The sequence below is a fragment of the Maylandia zebra genome, linkage group LG16 (assembly GCF_041146795.1).
Source record: "Maylandia zebra isolate NMK-2024a linkage group LG16, Mzebra_GT3a, whole genome shotgun sequence".
In the NCBI taxonomy this organism is placed as follows: domain Eukaryota; kingdom Metazoa; phylum Chordata; class Actinopteri; order Cichliformes; family Cichlidae; genus Maylandia; species Maylandia zebra.
Window position 1 is genome coordinate 34,836,455 of NC_135182.1, and position 17,536 is coordinate 34,853,990.

The following is a 17,536-nucleotide window of genomic DNA, read 5'->3' on the forward strand; positions in this document are numbered from 1 at the left end:
TTCGCTTACCTGCAGTCCAGTTTCTCTATTTCAAAGTGCGGGTTAAAGTTCAGGACGATGCGCTGCGAAGACTCAGGGGCCGTGATGACCCAGCGGCAGTTCTGGTGAGGTGGATACTCCAGAGGGTAGCCGGGGGTGGTGATGTAGCCCGCATCGCTTGCATCTAAATTGCCGCCGCATGGTTCAGATGCTGGATGGAAACAGAGAAAGATAAGGAGAAATCATGTTTTACACAAGTCTGGAAACTCAAGTGGATAATATCATCCTGCGTGTTTGAAACGTTAACACAGGTCAATACACGAGTTCACAGTTAGATTAAGTTCACCGATTAACTTCTCGGATGAGAGGTGAAACGTCTTCAAGTAACTTAAAGAAGTCCAGACGCTTTTCTTTGCAAGCTCCTTTAACTACGATGACCTGGATGACTGAGAACCTTCACAGACACATTTCACCGATTAACGTTTTCAGGGAAATTCAGGAGCAAGAGGGCAGAGGCTACGTGACCCAGAAGACTAAAGGTGAAAAAATAAAATACAACTGAAAGACAAATAATAAAACAATGACGAGAGATAAACTTCCATATTAATTTTTATCTGTAATAACCTTCACAGCAGCAGGCGGGGCTACAGTTCTGTCTGCTTATCGATACTGACCAGGAGTACGAGTGAACTTCCAGTTATTTCAGAGCATATTTGTTCATCGTGCATGAATTCTCACAATAAATGAAGCAAAACAGATAAAATGCAGATAAGAGCAGTGTGTGCAGAGACAGGATATGAGTGTGTCTCTGTGTGTGCGGTGTTAAAGGTCAACACAGCATCGTGAAGCACAAAGACTTCATTCTGGCCTGGAAGGACTGCCATGCACGCACACAGACACACAAACACACACGCAGACACACACTTCCAGATGCAGCAGTTACTGTCACAGAGCGGACCCACTTGTCAGCACTCATACGTCTGTGTCACATCATAAACAATACTCCTCGTTCACTGCCGCAGATGTACCCTGACATAGATGGGTAACTCATACATATCTGTGACACCCAGCGGCACAACACACACAACTCCACTGTATGAAATCTTTGGCACTTATTGTGCACAATGCTGGCTCTCCTGTTTGATGGACTGCACAGGCTAAATATGCCGAGCTTCTTCATTGTTTAAGATCTGCAAAACACAAGTTAAACCATCGTGGTGAGTATGTGCTGAATGCGAGCTTTGTTGAGTCCGATATAATGGCGCAGTCTGAGCCAGCGACAGACAGAGAACAGTCAACCGCCACATTTTTTAGTCTGCTCCAAAATAACATCCACCCAAGTGATCCAGGTTAGGGTTAAAGTATATAACACAAGTAACTTGTTCTTCTGCACTGGCAGAAAATTAATAGTAAGTGCTTTTTGTTTTAAAAAAAGAGACTATTATTTCAAATATCCAGGGAAGAATTTCAGCAACCAAAAATGTGATCAATCAGAGCATCTCCAACAAAGCAGATGGATTTTCTGCAAATATTTTGGAGGAAGAAAAGATGGCTACAATAGGCCAGGTTATTCTAGTGAAAACAGCATCTGTGAGCGCCGGCTGCTTGATGGGAAATATTTGGCCGGTGAGCAGCCCCTAAAAATAATTTCCTGTTTTCAAAAGAAGGAAAAACAAACTCACAATCAAGCTCTTGATAGTCAGCAGCTTATTGCTCTCTCAGCCGTGACTAAATCAAGAAACTCGCCTCAAAAGAAAAAAAGCAGAGGAAGAGCAGCAGGAGGAGGTTAGGTGAGCTGTCTTTGCTACGATCTCACCCGCTGGGCCGTGACGTTTTATTTATCGCCACTGTGCTGAGAGGGATGACATAGCCAAGTCAAACTGCTCGGCAGAATGCAGCATGTTTTAAAGCCATAGCTATTAATAGTGTGGCTACTGTAAACTTACTCTGAGTGGAGTCAACATATGCAAACATTAATACACGCACGCATAAACACTTTATCGGGCACCATCTTCGAAACTAATTAAAAGAAAAGGTCAAACAAAAACGCACGTCGAAAATATCACTTTGTTGCCACGCTCACATGGCTGACTGCGTATCAGACAGTCAGTAAGAGAGGATTAAAGAGCCGGTAAGACTTCAGCGCTCAGCGCACACCGTGAGTGACACTTTGGCATCTGTATCTGGTGTCTACCTCACTCTGTCTGCAAACAATTAGTGATAACCGCTCCGTATCTCAACATTTCTGCCTGCCTCTCTTTGGTCTCTGGCGCTGAGAACCAACGAGTCCTGTTTATGTCCTCCTGACATACAGTGGTACAGGAGTAGGGTTACGTGGGCGATGTAACCCAGCCAGATGGATTTCATCTCAGCACCACCTGGATTAGTGTTTAACCACTCTGGAATCTCACAACGACATCAGCCAAACACCACTTTTAGCACACGCTGCTTTGCTAAACGTAGCTAATGAAAACTCTTGGAGAGGTGATGCAAGGGGTGTAAAATCAATGACTGCGGATTCAAATCTGACTGATAAATGAACTCCTGCTTGGATGTTATCTGAAGGATAAGGAAATCGACTCTGGCACATCCAGAGGTTGTTTTTTTAAATTTTCGTTTTTAATAGCTGACCAAATTGTTCTTTCCACAGACGTTGACTCAGCTACACATGAATCATTTGTGGTTAAAGTTGGCTGGATGCTTTAAACAAATACCTGTGCAACTATACACTTCAGCATTTACCTCAGGAGCTGCGCTCCGTCATTGTAATAGTATCCTTTAGGACCACTTTGATTAAAATAAGGTTATTCCTATTTGAAATCCATAGTTTTCTGTTTTCCACATGTGGGATCTTAAGGTGGGCGGGGGGGCTAAACTCTTGGTACAGAGCAGGCATCTAAAAGACATAAGACACTGACAAAAATGGCATGAAAAGGAGAAACTGGAGTAGAGGTGGGTTGCAAAGTGGCTTGCAGAGGTAGCAGCAGTTGTAGCATAACATTCTCTATATGAGGTTTTCCAATAGGATGTGCATAAAGGTATCAGCTGATTTTGAGCTGTCAGCTGATACAGGCTAGCTCTGGTATCAGGTGTTAGCCGCTAAAGCTAAATGCTAAATATACATATATATATATTCTGGCTGAGTCTCGCTACCTCTCCTCTCCCTGTTTCACCTCTGGCATACGGCCGATAAAGACAGCACCTCCAAGTGTCTGATGAATAAGGCCGGTGTGATATTTAGGCAGGTGCCGTGTGTGCATGAAGTATAGTGTCTGCTTTACTTTAAGGGTCTATTAATCTCCGGACGTGCACACATACACAAAGTCATTCAACAAACACTGCATCCAAACAGAGCAGAGAGTGACACAAATTGAGGCGATGAGGGCACGGATGACATCAGATCCTTTAGAATGAAGTGCCATTCATGATGAATTTCATATTGCACACAAAACATGTAAATATACAGCCGGTGAAACGTCAGGCCCCTGCAGCGACAGGCCAGCGTGCAAAGGGAGGGACACGGCTCCGGGTTTATGTCTGTAAAACAGGGAGGTGCATAAATACAGCTTCCAAAAGCAAACCTGCTATAATCCTAATTTGTATTCCCCACCCAGACGTGCACGCTGTGAAAAAAGTGCAATGTGTGTCAGAACAGAGAAGATGCTGAGTGGGGGAAATGCCTGACTTCACGTCAAGAATTACCAAATAGGTTAAAGACAGAATCATCCTTTAATCGTCACAGAGCAGCCTGCTGCGAGCAGCTGCAAAGGTGACGGTCCATCCTGGTGAAGTGGGGCTGGGCAAACAGGATGAGTGCAGCAGCTGCCGGCGACAGGAGACGGGAGACAGCAATGCTTGCTTTACTCGTTTTTCTTTTATTACACTAACACAGAGAGTAGAGTTTATAACAGCAGAGGTTCTCTTCATAGGTTTAAGCTTATTTTCCACTAGATTTGATTCAACTGTAATGGTTGGTTTCCATTACAGTTGAGGGGCACTTATTGAAAGTCCAGTGATGTCATTTCTATGCGACACAACACAAGATTGGAGGACATCGAGGCGATGGTGCGCCTGCTGCTCGGCCTGCAGCTTTCTGTCGGACTCCAGGTTTGGGTGTGGCCATGTGCGTCGTTGCCGTTTGATTCCTGTGAAGGAGTGCTACCACCTAATGGAAAACTAGGGAAAAGCTAGCTAGTGGAAAAGAGGCTACAGTGACTGTAGTACCGTGGAAACCTGAATCAGCGTTAAGTCCTGTCTGACTTGGTTTTTTATCATTTGGTCTAATCCTACAGCGTAGCATCAAACTAGGCTCTGGCCGATACTACAGCGCCGAGCGGGTACTTTCACAAGGCGCCATATCAAAACATCGGCGTATTCTTTGGCGCAGTGTGTCCTTGCCTTATCCAAACACTTTCCTCCTCTTGACCCTCGTTTTCACACAGTAAAGCTTTTCTCTCAACCGCATCAGCATGTGTGATCTTCAGGGAGAGGCTGTATTTGCACCACACATTCACAACAAATGCAACCACTGAACATCCCCATTCTGAATACAGACCACACACACACACACACACACACACACACACGATAAGCAGCAGTAAATGGTGCTAAGCAGTCGAGCACAGATATAAGACAGGTCATTGCATTATTTATGGCTCTCTGCCGTTTAGTATTGCATCCTTGATAACACCTATTCAGCAACTTTTCCCCACATTCCCACCTCAGCACACACATACACTCAGATGTACCCACAGAGGAATCTATGACAGTTCCCACAGACCCAAACTCGTGCACACTCTTCTCCATGAAGCTGGTTCGCACAGTTGAACCAGATCCTTGTTTGTTGGCCCCAAATGCAAATTTTCTGACCTTGTTTTTAAGCTCTTACTGATTCGTTTTCCCTCTGAGGGAGTCTGATTTGACTCTAAACAGACACTTTTCAGCTCGCAGCAATCGATTTGCTTGTCTGCAAGAACTTTGCCAATCTGTCAGAGTCCACATTTCTTCATGCCGGTCCGACCCCGTCATGAAAGCATTAGTGGTTTAGTGAGTGTTTGTTATGAAAGCAAGAAAATGTGTCAGCTAACCAGAAAGCTTGTTCAGAAACTATCAACCTGTTATCCACCAACAGCAGCGTGAGACTTGCGACCTCGTTACGGTGACCTTTAAAGAGTCGGGTCCTTAAATTTATCAGTATGTTCTGGCCATCTGCATCTGCAGTTTTCCAATCTTTCTCTGCATTTCATTCACTATTTACAAACATTGTGAAACGCCTACAAAAGCTGCAGACACTGAATCCTTAAACGTTAGAGATACAAACACAATTAAAAACCTTTGGTGTGACTCTGGGAATATGACAGACACTGAAAATAACAAAGTGAAATGTGTTGTTTGGATCATACCCAGGTGCTTTTAGTCCCCCAAACCTGGGAAACCTCAGGAATGGACGGAGAAAGAGAAAAGAGAACAAAGGAGAAAAAGCCAGAGCTGGATGAAAGTGAGAAAGGGAGAGTAATGCAAGAACATCTGTCTCTCATCAGCTGAAAGGAGAAAGTCAGCAGCTCAGAAAAAGCTCACCGGACCAAAAAAATTATAACCTACACACACATACTGTACTCACACAGACACACAAACAGGTGGGGCTGTTTTCTCCAGGTGCCCTGCATTAAGACTCAGTGGAAAACCACAGAGTGAGCGTGTGTTTATATCTGTGTAAAGCAGAGGGAGGGATGAGTGGAAGACTACAAAGGATCTGAAAGAAAGGAAAGCGCGATCGGAGAATGAGGAGAAAGGAGAAAGTGACTCATAAAAAAAGCTGAGCGTGTGATACAGAAAAAGCACCGACATCAGATCAAGTTTCTCTGCTCAGGAGCAAAGGCACACCCTGATCTACGGGGCTTTAGACAGTAGACACAGAATCTAACAATAGACAAAATAAGACACAGAGAAAGACTTCAGATCAATACCAGAGCAGCAGCGGCTAATTGGAAAAACTCTCAGAGGCAGAGCAGCGTGAGGGAAGGAGACCGTTAAAGGTGCAGTCAGTAGAATTCCTCGAGTCGTTGTTGTTTTTATTGGTGCTGCTTTGGTCTGACCCGACTGTCCTTAAGTTCTCTAAGCAAACAAACATCAGTGTGAGCGTGCCAGCTATCACTGAAGAAGCTAAAGATCTGAGTTTGGAGCTGGGAGTGTCAGCTGATGCTGATGGATGGCTGTGGGAGACGTTCTAAGTGCAGGTGAGGCGGTACAAGGTGAAAAATAAACCCTGGCTCTCTAATGGCTGCAAATGCAAATCCATCCATGTGTTTACCGACCTGACGATGACTGTGCAAAAAGAAAAATGGTTGTTGTTAGTAACTAAAACAAAATAATGAACAAGAATTAAACTCAAATGTGGAGAAAATATAATTCGTTTGCCTGATGAGGTGATGATGGCTGCGATTAGTGAGACTCTGGAGTCACTGCTTTCAAAAAGTTGTGTTTTTATTGTAATACGTGCACTCGTTTCCCTAAATCTCACCTCTGACATATACTTTTAATACAATAACAACTAAAAAAGACCAAAACTAACACTGAAAGCAATAAAAACGAATGCCATAACCGCATTAACACGCCAAATCTCCGTTAGCGAGTTAACACGGATCGCCCCACGCGTGGGGCTGCACGGCATCAACACGTTAGCGTGGTTAGCTCATCAACGCGTTAGCGCCGTGCAGCCCCACGTACGGGGGGATCCGCGTTAACTCGCTAACGGAGATTTGGCGTTAACGAGAGTAACGCTGACGGCATTAATAAAAACTACACTGAATTAAAAAACAAAAGGTCAAACTAAAGACTGATTAGAAAATACAAAACTGGTCTTTGGCCTGCACCACATTTCATTTTTGTGTGCTGGACTGAAGTCTGCAATGATTTGAGCTGTCGCTGCATTACATCGCATGCACGTCACATAACTGGTCATTCTTTACATTTTTATCAGAAATTTAGTGTTTCCAAGCCAGTGATCTGACGTATTGCACATTTAACACAGACTTTTCATATATTTCGACATTTTTTAGTCAATATCTTCTTTAATCTCTTTAGCTACATCTAAGCCCTGCTGTGTGGCTGAATAAAATTGCTAACTTTGATATTATGATTGTAGTGAAGGCTGCTATCAATCATCCTGTATCTTGTATATAAAAAAATTAATTATGTAAGGAATGTTTTTGCTGATCGGTGGGCCGTAAATGTGACGTATTCCTTTAAGTCACTGAAAAGAGCTCCTTTTAAGCAGCGTATGAATGAGCGTCTCTAGCGAGTCGTGTGAATGGATCTCCAAAGTACGAGAAAACACAGACTGACAGAGTTCCAGGGACCAGACAGAAAGTGAGCGGCTGAAACAGTAAAGAGATTTTCCACCGTGGCAAAGTGGGGCTAAAAGAAGGTGAGGGAGGTTTCTTAATCGGGGTGAGGGAAAACACTGACAGAGGGAGGTGTGGAGAAAGACACAGAGCGCACTATTAAAGAAGAGCTGGAGTGCCATGAAAAGTAGAAAACAACAGGATGATTCGGTGTGACGAGGAGAGAAAAAGGAAAACAACCTGTGGCTTCGTTCCACAGCGCTCCGGAGGGACTGCTGCAGACACAGAAGGCCTGGCTTACTCTCTCACAAACACACACACACACACACACACACAGGTTTTTCTTTGTGTGCGAGGATTTTAAAAGAAGTGGGAACAGGCAAATATCCTCATTTGAAAGATTTCCATGATCTCCCTTTCCCTCTGAGGACAAATGTTCTTCACAAGGCTGCAAACACAAGAACACCCACTCGCTCCCAGCATCCTCTCTAATTACTCCAGTCATTACCAGTGGCCAATGAAGACACTAGAATACTAACAGTTTACTAATGGCATGATAACTGTAATTAGAACATCCTGCTGGACCCACTAATTGTCCTTTCCCTTTTACAGATGAGAGGAGAGAAAGAGAAGGGGCGACTGTGCCAAAGGTTAATTGGGTTAATGTTTATTCGCTCATTGCAGCTAGGTTGTTGATGTCGATGGAAAAACCACTCTGTTTTTAGGCTATCATTATTCTAATGACTGAGAGACTAATGTCATCGTGCTTGATGCATGTGATTTTTGTTTCTCTTCTAGCTGCACGGCTCAGTGGCATGTAATGCATTTGTTTTTGTTTGTTTGTTTGTTTCTTTTAAAAAACTGGAAAAAAAGCCGCCGTGGTGATCTGAGTCCCTGATGAATACGTGTAACGCTTAATCCTGAGGCCTGGTGGAAAACACCTGCTGCCTGCAAGATGATTAAAATGAAATCAGCTCTAAGGTGTCACCTGCACCAGCTCAGCAAACTCAGCTATCTGATAAAATGTTTTAATAAACCTGACCATCACAGGCCAACGCAACGCTTAGTCCGATCTGTTCCCTGACATCTGTAAAGCAACATTTCATATTCAGTGTCAAACATCCCTTTATTATAATGTCATTTTATACTTATCAAGATCACATGAAGAAAATTAAATCCTTCACCTTCAGTGTATCATAATAGGAGTACATATTTATTAATAAAATGTGCAGTACGTTGCCCAGAAACTCTCTTGTGCGTTTCAGAGAAGAATAAATCTGGGTTAGTTTACTGCAGGTGGCTCCACTCAACTACTGCTTCACACTCTGCTGCCTTCCTCTTATTGCACTAATGCCCCGTAATACTTTCTCCCTTTCATTTTCTCTCTTGCACACGTCCAAACTCTCCTGATTTCTTGCTCAATGCATCTCTTTCATTTTTTTTATTGCTCCATTTATTGCGTGTACTTTATGGGGAGAAAAGTTTCCAATTCATGTTGGGGAAAGCTCGCACGTTACACATAATCTTCTGTTTTCCTTCCCTCAGAATCAGTGGATCAGTCGACAAATATGACAGAAAAGAATAACTCAAAACAAACAGATTATGGAGAATGCACACAAATTCACCAGGAAGCTGATTTAAGGATCGTTAATTGCTCTTAATGATAAGCAGGCTGTTTGAGTTTTTACACAGCTCTATAAAGGCCTGTGCAATTATAGAAAATACTGTTGAATTCATATTTGCGTACTCTAATATCTGCAGTGTTTCAGGTTAAAACCTGGATTTGTAATTACGTGGAATGACTGTTTGTGGCAGCGAGTCAGTTCATTAGGTTCTGAGCTATAACCCCATTATGTGAATGACATGGATGATTTGTTTTATTGGTGGCCAACTGACGCTTACAAAGCATTATGACCCAAATTGATGTAACATTTAATTACTACGAGCTGACCCCACCGGGAAACACAGACCCACTCACACTCACAGCACACGGTGCACGTACAGGAGAAGCTGTTTCATGTTCAGCGACCAAACTAAAACATCTTCACGTGGATGGTGAAGCACCTGCTAGACGGTAAGCCTTTAAGTCTGCCAGACGTTCTTATTTATCCCCCTGCATGTAAATGGAGCTGTTAACTTCACCTCCGGAAATTCTTCCCACTGCTCAGACTTTTAAAATCACACCAGGCCGGTTGGAGCCATCAAAAACAATCACATAAACCAAACCTTAATGCGTACCTGTGGGCAATTCACCACCACCGCTAGCACACTTCTTACACTTAGTATCATGGTGATCCTGTTTCATCATCCACCATATTTCAGCAGAGACACTATGGAGGCAGACAGCTGGTCTTGAGTGGCCAATTATGTCCGTTTATCTCCCTTCCAGGCACAGCTGTGATCAAACGGAATGAAGAAACAGGATCAAACAGCGAGGCTAAAAATCATTCTTCCGTTTCGTTCACTGCTTTTTGCTGCTTCCCTCTGCCTGTTTCTGTCTCTGCTGTCTCTGTTACTTCCTCCCTCTGTACTTCCATCCCTCCCGCGTCTCTCTATATATACACTTCTTAGTCTCACTATGCTTTCCTTGCTCATCTCTCCAGAGAGAACAAAGTAGAGGCATCTATAAAAGTTAACTGCTGAGAAAGCTCCATTCTGCATATCCTACTGCTCAAAATGTGTGTGTTTGTTCCAGAGATGCTCAGTGTACCTGCAGGGAAACCTCGAGGGGAGCTCGAGGGTAGTCCCCAGGAAAATCAGGCTTCACCTGCTGTCAGCAAACATAAAGTAAGAGGTCAAAAAAGAACAGAATATCAACATGTTCTCATATTTAACCCCACTGTCAGCGTCATTTAGCTGGAAAAAGAACAAACTCCAGTCAGTGGCATTGAAGTTAAACACCTCATTCATCTTCCTTGAATGCCACAGAGTTTCCATCTGAATGTTTCCTGTGCTGGACTGCAGCACATACTTCCTGCTTTGGTGTTGAATATAAATGTGACTAATTTTAAGACAAACAACTGCTGATCAAATGACCCGCTGTTCTTTCTTCTGGACAGGAAAGCCTCAGAACCGTTGCATGCTTTGCACAAAGTCAGCAGTTTTTAATTATTTATAGTATTAATAATCTGAACATTCACATCACCTCACACAGGCCTTAAATTACTAGTTCAGATTTAACCTAATGTAAAAATGCCCACAGATAGCAGGATGCTCCACCGTACAGTTTCTCACATCAGAAGTGAATTGTATGTAAAGAATGTCCTCCCTGTGCCTTCTGTACTTCTGTGGTTCTCCAAAACAACATTTGGCAATCAGGGCCACTCAATCCAAGTCATGAGATCTGCAAAAGCCCTCCGGAATAAGGCAGTAAAACCTCGAATGCCACCAACCTCCCTGCAACCACCCCCTTTCGGTTCTCTCTCTCTCTCTCTCTCTAGATTTACACATATGCATTCACCACAAAGCAGAAAGTGAAACTCGAGGAGAGACTAGAAGTATATCTCCAAGTATTCAGGTCTTTGCACAGGCAGCAATGAGAAACCAGTGCTAACAATCAGTGTGTGCAGCGAAAACAAAAGTCATCAGTCTCCTGGTAAAGGCCGCAGTAGCTAAGCTCTTAAATTTACGTAAACTGAGTCAGACCACTCGGAGTCCTGAGTGTCCATCAGCTGAGTCGAACTCCCCATACACCCCTGCCTGTGACGATGTAACAGAAACTTTGGGTAACCAGTGTTTTATGTGGTGACAAGTAGGTTCGTTGTAACCAAAGAGACTTAAAACGTCGTCTGTGCATCAAGTTCACATATGGAAAAAGATTTTTGTGACTATCCTCCTCGTGCGTAAAGGTTGTCTGGAGACGAAAACGCACACAGCGATAGATTCTGCCTCTCCACATTTAACAGAGAGTAAAAAGCAAATGCGTGTTCCCTTCTCACATCATATTCCCGCTTATGCACTCGAAGGTGAACTCGTGGTCGGGTTACACAGCCGCAAATCCCGTCGCTCACACGGGCTCGGGAGCGAACGCGAGCCTCCGTGGAGCGCCGGGCCGGACCTGACCTCCGGTACACGGAGGCAGCAGTCCCGTCACACCGGCCGCCACCTCTCCGCGCTCCCGGAATGACAGGAAGTCACCGTAAAGAAATGCGTTCAGCTTTTTTCCTTTTAGTAAAAACAGTTTCGAGGAATTTTAGAAGAGCGCAAGAGATGGAAACGTGCTGGAAGAAGAACTGCTGACAACAAAATTACTCCCGACAGGAATTTACAGAAGATTTCGATCTGTCATCTTTTTATTACTGAACGTCGTTACTGATGTTTTTAAGACGATAAAATCAACGCTGATTAAACCAGCATCCCTTCGAAATCAGCCCTGGATTAAATTTTTTTTTAAAAAAACACGGCTGGTGACGAAGGTACTTCATCTGTAAAGTCATCGTGACAAAATAATTTCTGTTGCCCGTTCGTACTTCCTAACGTTTGTCCCTGCACCGGACCGAGAGAGCTGGCTCACAGGCCATCCAGCAGCGCGGGTCTGTCTCCTAAATGTGATGAAAGTAATCAACGTCCCTCAGCAGTGCGCCGTTTCAGCGCATTACTTGGAACGGAGCGGAGATTTGGCTCGAGCCCGTAGTCACCAATTGCGCAATGATGCTTTCCCTGAATTTACTTTCACTGCACTGAAAGAAAACAACTTTTATTCGTTTTGTGATGTGTAACTGCTCTTATTTTCTCTTTTTACACCTTGTGTGACGCTTGGATTTAGGCGGACAGCAACAGCATCAAACTTACCTCCTTCCCCGGCTTTTACCGCTGAAGGTAACAGAAGAGCCAAAATACATCCACAGAGCCAAACGAATAAATCCATCTTTCTCCCTCAGAATAAAACACGTCTTCTCCTCCTGTGTGGTTTTATTTTCTTTATCTGACACACGGCTCCAAGTCGCACTTCCCTGACCGTTTCCACAGTTATCTGTTTTTCTAACGTGCAACACGGTTGTGTCCAAAATCCAAAAGCCGGACAGCGTTCACCCGACTCTCTAAGAATAACACGCCGGAGAAAATAAACAGTTCATGCAGTGTGAGTGCGTGCCGCCACTTCTCCTCAACCAGAGCAACTTGTCTAGAAACGCAATTTGAACTCTAAACACGGTTTACAATCCATTGCTGTGCGCACAGTCGGCAGCGCAGGGAAACAGATCAGCAGAGTAAATAAAGAAAATTGTGCGTTTTAAATTAACTAGAAACCAAAAAGATCATCAGAGAGCGCTAACTGCGACGGAAACGGGGAAAAGTAACTCGCGTCTTTCCTCCTTGGATTAAAAATATTTCCAATTGTTTTATGCAAATATCTTCAGGCGCATTTTCTTGGTAAGGAAATTAAATGTGTTCCGATCTAGTTTCCCGGTAATGGTCCGTTCATGCGCAAAAGACAACGCAGGATCTCCGAGCAGCTCGATCTGCGTGCGTAAAGCTGGTAGGCAGAAAGAAACGTGGTGCCTCTCCGCTGTCCTCCCACAACTGTGCGTGTCTGCGCTCAGACGCTCTGCCCTGTTCCCTCTCTCTCTCTCCCGGTAGCACGCGCTCCTTTCCCTCCACTCTCCGCCGGGTTTGTGGCAGCGAGCAGGACCGCTCACTCAGTCCCCTGCCTTGGTGCGCGTGCACGCAGTGCGCGTGCGCGTGTATCGGATTACAGTAGGCACCTCGGCCCGCCTCCATATAGCCCCTCACTGATTAAAGAGCAATTTCATCTCCTCTCTCTCTGACCATCTCTTACCTCCAACATATCTTTCCCACTCTCACCATTTCTTTCATTTTACCAAATTTCTTTCTGCCTTCTCCCCAAAATGTTCCACTTCATTCTCTTTCTGTGGCTTCATACTTTCGCCTTTCTGCTCACATGTCTTCCTCCAGTCCTCCTGGTATTAAAGGGAATCGAGTTTGAAAGAAGAGAGGCAGAAAACTGGGAGAGAAGATGCCCACAGCACAGCTTTATGAGCTTTGTAGTATAGCACCAGGAGATTTAAGGTACCTGGTGCTGGTTTACAGCATTACAGGGGAAACATTGATCCATGTATGGTTTGCATGTATAGACCAATCAGAACGAAGGGGAATCTTCCGGTAAACTTTGACTCGGGATTACTATGAGAGAGGTTTACTTGTCATGCAGAGCGGCCGTTGTGGTTTAAAGGCTGAATTCCGGGATGCAAAAATTCATACACACCTTTATGCAAACACATAAGCCCTTGTCTACAAGCCAGGGCAAAAAGCTGTTTACCAAGGGCACATGGGTCAGTGCTGAACAGAATCTAAACGAGGGGCGGAGGACAGACAGGAAAGCTATACAGACGCATGCAAACAAACGCTTTCACCACACAAGCATGGACATGTGCTGACACACACTTGCAGTGGTAATGAAGTTGAATGGAAAGGTGACTGGATTTCTGTCTACTTACTGAACACGCACTAAGACTTAAAACCACTTCACTCTCTTTCCACGTGCACGCGCTCTCTCCCTCCCTCGCTCATTTGCTCACTCCCTGCAGTATAATAGATGTCAGTGGGAGGTGTTGGTTTTAGCAACACCAAAGCCTGTGGTCTAAAAAACCAATCCAATCTTAGCTCTTTGCATTGCCTTCCCAGGACACACCCTACACAAATTCGCACACGGATCCACGCAGCTGAGCTCACCACTGACCACTCAGTGAAAAAACTCATGTGGGAAGTAAACCCCATCAAAACTCCTTTATTACAGAGACGATAATCACACGGCTGCCGATGCGTTTTACATCATGTGCCAAATATTTATATTTCTTCTGACACAAGAGTTTCTGAGAACAAGCAGCCTGAAAGGGGGATGTGGGGATTTTGTTTTCCCAAATCAAAGTCGCGTAGGGAAGCAGGTAAATGTTCAGTCTATATTTATGTTTCCTGTCCTCCAATCAGCAAAATAAAGGTAAATCAGTGATCTCAGCTCAGAGCAGCGACACACCACACGCATACAGTCACTCAGATGTTTTCTAACATCTCCGGAGGCCTAAAGGTATTGAGTTCTTTTTCCATGACAGATTTCAGTGTGTGTGTGAGAGAGGGTGAGGGAAAGAGTGAGTAACTGTCACCCTTCTCATTGCTCGGGTCCCTCTAGTGTACGACCTCTGTAACCTGCCACTCTCACCCGTCTTGCCTTTTTCGTGCTGTGTCTTTCCACTGAAACCGAAACCGGTCCGGTCCCCTGGAATCTGTCAGGTGATGAAAGCGCACTGCAGTCACGTGGTAATGTCGCTGTATCGTCTGTCCCAGCGCTCAGAGTCACGGTTTGCAAACATGATTTACTCTGAGCAGTCAGGCAGCAGCTAAGATGTTCAGCAGCAGTTTTTAACTCTAAGTCTTGATTCCTAAACATTTTTCAGCTTTTGCATATGACTGAAAAATGTCTTTTTTTTAGTGGATTTTAGTTTAGTTCTTTTTTAAAGGACGGGAGCAGAGGATGCTAAAGGAAAATCTTTGGAAGTCTGAGAATCCTTCAGTTGGCGGGAAAAATAACTTCAGCTTATCCACAGCACCGCGCCACACGAGCTCAAACCTTCTGGACTTCCCCTCCGCTCGTTCTTCTTTATGACTGACACAGTGTTGTGAAACTAGGCTCTGCTGATCCATGACACCTTTGCCGCCTGCCAAACAGTCGACTGGGTTTCCAAGAAGTTACCAATGACATCATCGAGACTCAGTTTTGGGGAAACTGACAGACTTGTTGCTGGTTTGTTCACAGCACCAACCGTGCCAGTGTTTCCACCTCAGAGAACCACCTGCCTGTGATGAAGGAACATTTGATTGCACAACACAACTTGGAGTCACGATAAAGTGACATTTGGGGGGTACAAATATATCTAAGACACTTACCATTGTTTATTATTTAGTTTACAAAGAGTCATTACCATGCACTGATGCTTTGGCATTTCTCTCATTGATGCATTTGCCATAAATATTTGTTTCCTTACAGCTGCCAGCTGTGGAGCAGGTGTTAAAGTGTCTGGACTGTATGAACTCCTGAGCTCCTAAATCCAGATGTTCAGCCATTAGTTTGTGTGTTTAATGAATGAATTAAATAGACTGTAAAATGTTTTGAAGAAAAGATTTTAAAAATGTTTTATCTTAACTTATTTAACTTTAAAACAGTTAAATAAATTAAGATAAAAATGAAATAAGAAAAAGTTCAAAGATGCTAGAATAGGTCAGACCGTTTGCACCAAAGACTCGATGGAAAGAAATATCATCTTGGATCGGATATCTTGGATTTTTGGAGGGAATAGCAATCATGTTCAGAACATTGTTTGAGTGATCGGTAAACTAGAAATGTCATCAGAAAAATATAGTCCAGATTCTTTGATCGTGTGCTGTTACAAATAACGCAGCAAGACATAATATTTGTCAGTAAACTGCAAATATTACAGCGGCTCCAAACGCCACCAACACCTCAAACGCAGATGAGAAGTTTACTTCAGTGTGTAAAGCCACAACAAAGGCCTGCGCCTTGAAGAGAGCAGCACTGAAAGTTAACACATTTTCACCAGCTCACAGTTTTCCCCACATCGGCTTTGATTTCCAGACCTGAAGTTTACTGTTCAGCCTGATCCTTCATGGAGACGGAAAATCAGTGTGACAGACAGTCTGTGTCTTTACAGGATTTCAGCGTTTGATTGTAAATGTGGGGAAAGAAACCAAGTGTGTGCTCAGTGTGTTCAGCAAAGAGATCGCGTGGACTGAACGTTTGTCTTTGAAAACATCTTTTAAAGACATGAAATGATTAAAGTGCAGCAGAACAGTGAGCACACGTTTCCCTCCTTCTGATTTATAATAAATAAATTGTGTAACTTTTATCACAACAGAGGAAACACTGTAACGCAACACTGAGCTATGACGTTAGCATGTTTGCATTTCTCTCTCTACGTTTCCTGAGTCAGTTAGTCCTGCAGGTAACAACACAGATGTCTTAAGTATAAGAAGTCACTGATGCTACATTTCAACAGTGTGGCCATGATGAATCATTTACTGCTATTTAGTAACTGTTACACGTTCCACAGTCCTGATCTTTTTACCCGACCTGCTGGTTAAAACATCACCGCATCCTTATAAACAGTGTTTCTGCAGAGCTGTGAAGCCAGCCGAGGGTAAGGCGATCCCTGCTCTGCGTCGAGGGAAGAACTTGTCGGCGGTCTTGTCGACAAGCAATGTCCACACCTCGCCAACACGCTGCACCTCTGCTATTCTCTCTTTCTAGTTCACTTATTCTGACGAATGATTTCATGAATTCATGTCTTTCACTCCATTGCTTTCTCAATTTGTGTTTTCGTCAGCACCATCGCTCTGCAGCGTCACGTCTCTTATTTTGCCACCTCTTTATTTTTAGGCTTTTCTTTTCCATTCACGTCTGCTCTGTACTTTTTTCCTTTCGCACATTAATCGTGTCCTTCTCTTTCTTGTTCGTTGTACTTTATAAATATTATTCTTTCAATATTTATTTCTAATTTTCACTCCTGGTTTTTCATCAAAACAGCACATCTCCCCAATCTGTTTTCCCAGGACCTGGAGTGGAAGGCATATTTTCCTGGGAGGTGAATGATGTAGATCAGCTCCTTGGCTTTTTCCTCTTTCTAATATCAGCAATATCCATGTTTTTTCAAAGCCCTCCTCCAAAGAAATTAGATCCCAGGAATCAAGTTCAGCTCTGCCAGGTCTGCTGGGAACAAATGAAAATCACACAAACTGTTCACACACTCAGCTAGTCCTGCCTGCAAGGGCCCAGGGCAGCGCTCTCCCCAGATTTTTTGATCCCCTCTGATTAACGCTCTGAAACTGCTTTTCTAAAAGCCACCAAAGAGGGATCAGCAGCACTGTGTCCATCAACCTCTCCTCATTTGTGCCTGTGAGCGTGCCAGGGAGTAAATGTTTGGGCAAGTGTCTGTATGTCAACGACTTTAAAGATTTCTGAGTGCATATTTGGAAGCTGTCAGAGTGCTAGATATTTTTTATCTCTGAGTAAGTGTGTGTAGTGTCAACCTGTTGACGTCTGAAGGCTCCGGGGACTCTGCAGGGCTGCACTTCGTCCAGGTTTTCACCGCAGTCCAAAATGAAATTTCCTGTCTAAGATCTCTCCCACATCGTGAATCAGGTTACCTCTCATCTCTTCTTTTATTTTCTCTCCTAAAATCAACAGT

The 17,536-nt window shown here is 43.9% G+C and overlaps 1 protein-coding gene across 3 annotated transcripts in view; it reads right to left on the reverse strand.

Moving 5' to 3' along the window:
- LOC101470560 (neuropilin-2) overlaps positions 1-12,944 on the reverse strand; it is a 94,313-nt gene extending 81,369 nt beyond the window's left edge. For all 3 annotated transcript variants that reach the window (XM_004566014.5, XM_004566012.5, XM_004566013.4), the window contains exons 1-2: positions 12,114-12,944; positions 10-190 (exon numbers count right to left, since the gene is read on the reverse strand). In XM_004566014.5, the coding sequence (XP_004566071.1) occupies positions 10-190; positions 12,114-12,189 (257 nt within the window). In that variant the 5' untranslated portion in view covers positions 12,190-12,944. The remainder of the gene's footprint in view (positions 1-9; positions 191-12,113) is intronic.
- Between the last annotated feature and the right edge of the window lie 4,592 nt (positions 12,945-17,536).